At 43.0% G+C, this 5,486-nt stretch overlaps 1 protein-coding gene across 1 annotated transcript in view; it reads right to left on the bottom strand.

Moving 5' to 3' along the window:
• Positions 1-2,389: 2,389 nt before the first annotated feature.
• LOC104285974 (multiple epidermal growth factor-like domains protein 6) overlaps positions 2,390-5,486 on the bottom strand; it is a 208,857-nt gene continuing 205,760 nt past the window's right edge. Inside the window, 3 exon segments of the mRNA XM_009884502.1 lie at positions 2,390-2,469; positions 3,598-3,772; positions 3,775-3,938. Of these exon segments, the coding sequence (XP_009882804.1) occupies positions 2,390-2,469; positions 3,598-3,772; positions 3,775-3,938 (419 nt within the window).

The following is a 5,486-nucleotide window of genomic DNA, read 5'->3' as shown; positions in this document are numbered from 1 at the left end:
ACTGGAATGGGGCCAGTGGAGGGTCACCGAAGTAACTGGGGCTGATACAGCTGGGTCTGAGGGAGCACAGGGTTTGTTCTGTCTTCAGAAGAGAAGACCAAGGGGAGGTATTACTGCTGTCTACCCCACGGGGGCTCTAGATGAGATGAAGCCAAACATTTCTCAGAGACGCACACTGAAAGGATGAGAAGCAGCAGACCAAAGTTGAAACTTATGAAATTCTGATCAGAAACTAGGAAAAAAAAAAATTAAGCATGAAATTTTCACTGGGACAGTGACTTAAAGAGGTGACGGGATCTCCAATCTTGGAGATGTTTGGGCCTCAAGTGGATGAATCTCTGAGCAACCCCATTTAAGTTTAAAGCTAGCTTGCATTACTGTTGCAATTGGCTCTGCAGTAAATACATAGTTAAGATCAAAATATGCCAATTGCGTAACTTGGATCGCTCCTCTCCAGCAGGTGCTAAGGTTTCCGATAAGATTTACCTTATTAGCTCCAGTTCAGTGAAATTGCCCCAGATTCACATAATTGTAGAATCAGACCCAGGCCATCACATCTCCAAAAGAACATTTAAAATGTCACAGCTGATAGTAAAGCACTGCTGAGAGCCACACACTTCTGACTAGTTTTGGTACAACAACAATTTTGTCACATTTACATTGAATAAACTTTCCAGCGACATTCATAGAGCTCAAAGAAGAAATGACAAGGGGCAGCATCAGCCCCTGTGATTTTCTGGCTCAAAGCACAGTTGCTTAATTAATTTTGACACATTCAAGAACATCTTTACTGTGTTTAGGATGACTTTCAATACCTATGAAGTGATGAACAGTAAGACTTCCGTGAAGCTTGAAAAATACCTACTAAACCTGTATTGCTTCCGACAGATCACAGTTTGAATTAAACCCCCAGGTGCGCAAGCGTTGCATGTGCACTTAATGACTGCAGATGTGTTTAAGACCTGAGGTGAACCACGGGACCATGGGGTAAAACTGTTACTTCACCTACTCATTATCCAACCATAACAACAAACACCATCTTTAAAAATCAAAAGTTAGCACCAATTATTGTCACTTTGTCTCTTCTAAGACAAAAATCTTCTCGTGCAGGGTTGCAATTTGTTATGGTGTATGAATGGTAGCGTGACCACAAGACTTGGAACTGCCTGTACTGCCATGTCACCGAGCCCATGGTCCTGATGCCCTTTAATAAGTGCACTTTTGATACAGTCAGACTCAAGAGGTTACTACATACCTTTTGTAACTCCTAACCTAAAGAGAGGTATAAAGAGGCACTCGTGAAATCTTTTAGTCTGGTTAATTCAGAATATTAAAATACAGGACAGTATTTCTTTATAATTACTTAGTCCTATACTAAAGAACAACCTGTCTAAACAGACAAAATAGCACCAAAATGTCTTTGTTCTATTAAGTGACCAACAGCAGTTGTTGAATGGTGTCAGGACTTTTTAAAGCTGACTTAATCAAACTACTGTGTAGTAAAGGCACATTATAATCCCTCATATAAAGAACAGAGATTATCTTTAAGCATCTATCCTTGCTAACTCTCTGCTTTCTCTATGCAAGATAAAACTCTTTTCTGCCTTAGAAGGTGCTGTTTCATGAAACCTGGTGCACGGTTTGACTTGACAAACCACTGAGAAACTCCACTGGCAAGATGGGAGAACGCAGAAAGGCAGGAGAGCCTGACAGTCAACATCCTGCTCTTTGGAAGACATTCAGGCGTAGCAAGACATAGATGGAGACCTTCCAATCAGTCAATCCACACTAGAGATGTGGTACATATTCTTAAATTAATTAACAACTTATTGAGGACTGCAGTGGATTCTTCTTCAGTTGCAAGTTTAAAATTAGATTGGATGCTTTTCTAGAACACATGATATTATTCAAAGAGGAATTAATTTGGTGAATCCCACTAGTTTCCGTGCAATGTGATTTTTGCAGTGGATCCATATTGGCTTCATAATCCATGAAACACTCCTTAAACTTCACGCTGGTTTTCAAGCGGGTTTAGAAAGTCACTTACACGTGGTATGGCTCACCGCAAGTTGATATGTTACATACTGCTTATCCTGATACCCTTTGGAGCTGCTCTTACTAAAAGCAATTCCAAGCTTTCAAACAATGGGTTATATTATATATCAGAAAGAATGTCCAGAGCAGATTAATGGAAGGGTAAGAGGCTAGGAATAAATACATGAAACAGATTCAACTTTTTAAAAGGATCCAGCTACTAAATGGCCTCTGTAGTCTTCCATAAGAAGTGTGAATACTTCAGTACAATTCAAGCTGAATTGAATAGCTGTTTTCATATCCAAATTCAAATACCGTCTGTGCATATAAAACAGTTCATTTATTAGTCCAAATGTTACTGTTGTAGAGCTCTTGGAAAAATATTCCCTCTTTCTTGAGTTTGTTCTTCATAAAAAGGAAGTTTTGGAGGGCCACCTAGAGAATTAAGTAGAAACACAGTTTCAGGTCTATATAACATAATACTGAAATATTGTATAGATTATACAATTTACACTCAAATAATTCAATAAATGGTACTCTTCAAAAGAAGGTAGAAGACTGAGTTACACTGGCCTCCTCACAGAGGCAGAGAGCAGGCAAAACAATAAAACATCTCTCAAATGAAAGGTTCCCAAAGTGTTTCCTAAACTAAATGAAGAATGGTACGGTATCACCATCAAGCCGGTTGTGATTAGACTACAGCTGGGAGGAAATTTTCACTCAGTACTCTATCTCATGAAGAAGAGAAATTATCTAAATGAAAAAAAAAAAAAACCACAACAAAACCCCAAACCCTTTTGTGGCAGTGCAATGAGGGCTTTAGCACACTCACAAATCAATCCAAATCTGTTTTCCAATGTTTTATCTACTTATCTGGCCTACCACATCTCACCATGCTCTTCAAAACCTGACACCTCTACAAAAAGTAAGCGAACGCACTGGCATGCACAGCAAATAAACCTCCTTATTCATCTTACAGAAGCTGTGGATATCAACTGTTTCAGGGCAAGATTTCCTACTGGCAGGCATGGAAGAGTGTATAGCTCTCCGGCACAGCTGTGCTGGAGGCAACCTCGGGAATCCATAAGCAGGTTGTGCAAGATCTCCGCTTCGCAGCCCGCTCTGAGGGGAAACCAGCGCACTGAGTCAGTTCAGCTTGGCCAAGACCTCACAACCACCTGGAACGACTCCTGGCATTTGCAGTGTCTGCTGGCATTTGCACCATCTGGCGCCTGGACCCTTAAGGGGACAGCACACACCAGCACAACCCTTCCAAGCAAAGCTGCTGCTACCACAGGCTCTGAGTTTTTCACCAGAGATGGAAATGCAGAACGCCTTTTGCCTCACACAGCCCGACACAGAAACTGTGGTGGCTGCTGCTGAGCACCATGTTTGCGCGGTGGGTTGATACTCCTGTCCAAATGGTCTACTGACCACCACCAATGCTCTGGCAGGGGGGTTGGACTAGATGATCTCCAAAGGTCCCTTCCAACCCTAACCATTCTGTGAATTCTGTGTGATTTCTTCTAGTAAGAAAGGCTGCACATCTCCAGCTTATGTTACCTTCTTTGCAGGTTGGTCCCATCCACGTGGCTGGGCACACGCAGTTCCCGTTGTACGGATTGCACTGGGATTTACTGGCACACTGGCATCGCAGGGAGCAGTCGGGGCCGTACTGGTCCGACCTGCATTCTGGAAGGACAGAAGTGTTTGAAAGAGGGTGAATGCTCCTTAGTAGTCTCCCTGTTCTCCGTGATAAGGAAGCTAATATAGACACCTACATCTGTTAACATTAAAACATGACATTTTGGAAAGCCTTGCAGTCTTCAAGTTTCATCTGCTACACGGTCTGCCCAAACCGTAGCCCAGCTGTCCTAAAGAAGTTCCCAGAATGGAAATCATTACTGGTGTCAAGACAGGGGTTGACAGCCCAACAGCAAAGATCTTGGGATCTGCTCAGGAAAGTTACTGTCAGCATCCTGGATCCACACTATCTCCTGCACGTCTCCACTGCACGGCTTGGCTGTCGGCGTGCGCCAGCAAAGAGCTTTCACTCACAGAATGTGAAATTGAAAATTAATCCATTCTATATATTCTCTTATGTCTTACTCCGATTGCACAACTCTGCTGCCTCCTGGCAAATTAAGACTCTCAAAATGTCTCACCCCCAAACACAAATACATTTCATACCTAGGCCGATAAATTCTCATTGCAATTTTTTTTATGCAGTCACAGTACAGGCATGAAGGAAGTTAGCAGCAGGTCACAAGGCGGGGTGCTAAGTACACCGTAAACAATAGCCCTCTCTCCCTCACCTCGCTAGAAAATACTGCAAATAATGAAGGCGCTCGCTTTCTCACACGGGCACCATTAGGTAAATAGAAGTGCCGCTGAGCCTTGCATCAGCTGCAGCCCCAACACGTGGGAGAACTCTCCCCGTGCGCCCAGAGCTCGGCCTTTTCAATTAGGAAATGTTATGAGAAAAGGTCTCCCCGAACACCTCTGGACCTGATTTTAATTTATGTAATACCACATTTTCATGTTAATAACAATGTGTATTTAAGACATCTGTTTGAAAGTCTGCAATGTTAATTTACGACAGAAAAAGAGTGCCCATAAAAGTCTGCTATATTCTTTCTCTCTTTTTTTTTTTTTTTAATTAACATTTTGCCTGTTTAATGGGTGCTTTACCAGAGTTCAAATTAAAATCAGGCCTTTTATCTTTATGGCCGCTGCACGGTCACAGCTGCTCACAGTTATATCGCAGATGAACTGAGCCTAACTGAAAATAAAAATGCAAATAAAACCTACCCCATAACAGCTTTCCATGGATGGGGGCTACCCTAGCTGATTTACGAAAAATAAAAATGACTCCTAGAGTTTGCAAGGAGCAAAATCTCAGTTCGCATTCTTGGTGCTGAGCTTCCCCCTCGCGTTTCACTTCTGCCTAAAATTTTGCTGGAGAGGCCCCTGGCTGCCCAGCGCCACGCTGGCCGCGGGGCTGGCTGATGTCCCCCATCGGACCAGCGCCTGCAGACCGGGTGGCTTCGGCTTCTGACCAGGGGACAGTGCGGAGAGGGAAGCAAATCATCTTCCATTTTCATTTTGCAGGTTGCACTAAGCACTTAAGTTCCCAGTAATTACTTTGCATTAATAACAAGCTGTTTAAAGCCGTTTCCTGCCCTATCCTTGAACAAAAGGAGAAATAATATTCCCCTACTGCGATTCAGGGGCTTGGGAGGATTGTGGCTCCTGGTGCGAACCTCCAGTATCAGCATATGGACTTTCACGCCTTTTATCTCGTTTACCACAGCGTTAGGACCACAAATCTCTTCTTACACTTCTTTAAACCACTGCAATTTCTTTTGCTCCAGTGATTACCCTAAGTTTACTCCATCGTAACTGTGATTAAGTCTGGCTCAAGAATCTCGCCTGCCCTTGCTGCCTTCCCA

The sequence above is a fragment of the Charadrius vociferus genome, unplaced genomic scaffold (genome assembly GCF_000708025.1).
Source record: "Charadrius vociferus isolate BGI_N301 unplaced genomic scaffold, ASM70802v2 scaffold104, whole genome shotgun sequence".
NCBI classification, from domain to species: Eukaryota; Metazoa; Chordata; class Aves; order Charadriiformes; family Charadriidae; genus Charadrius; species Charadrius vociferus.
This window is presented reverse-complemented; position numbering and strand designations above follow the sequence as displayed.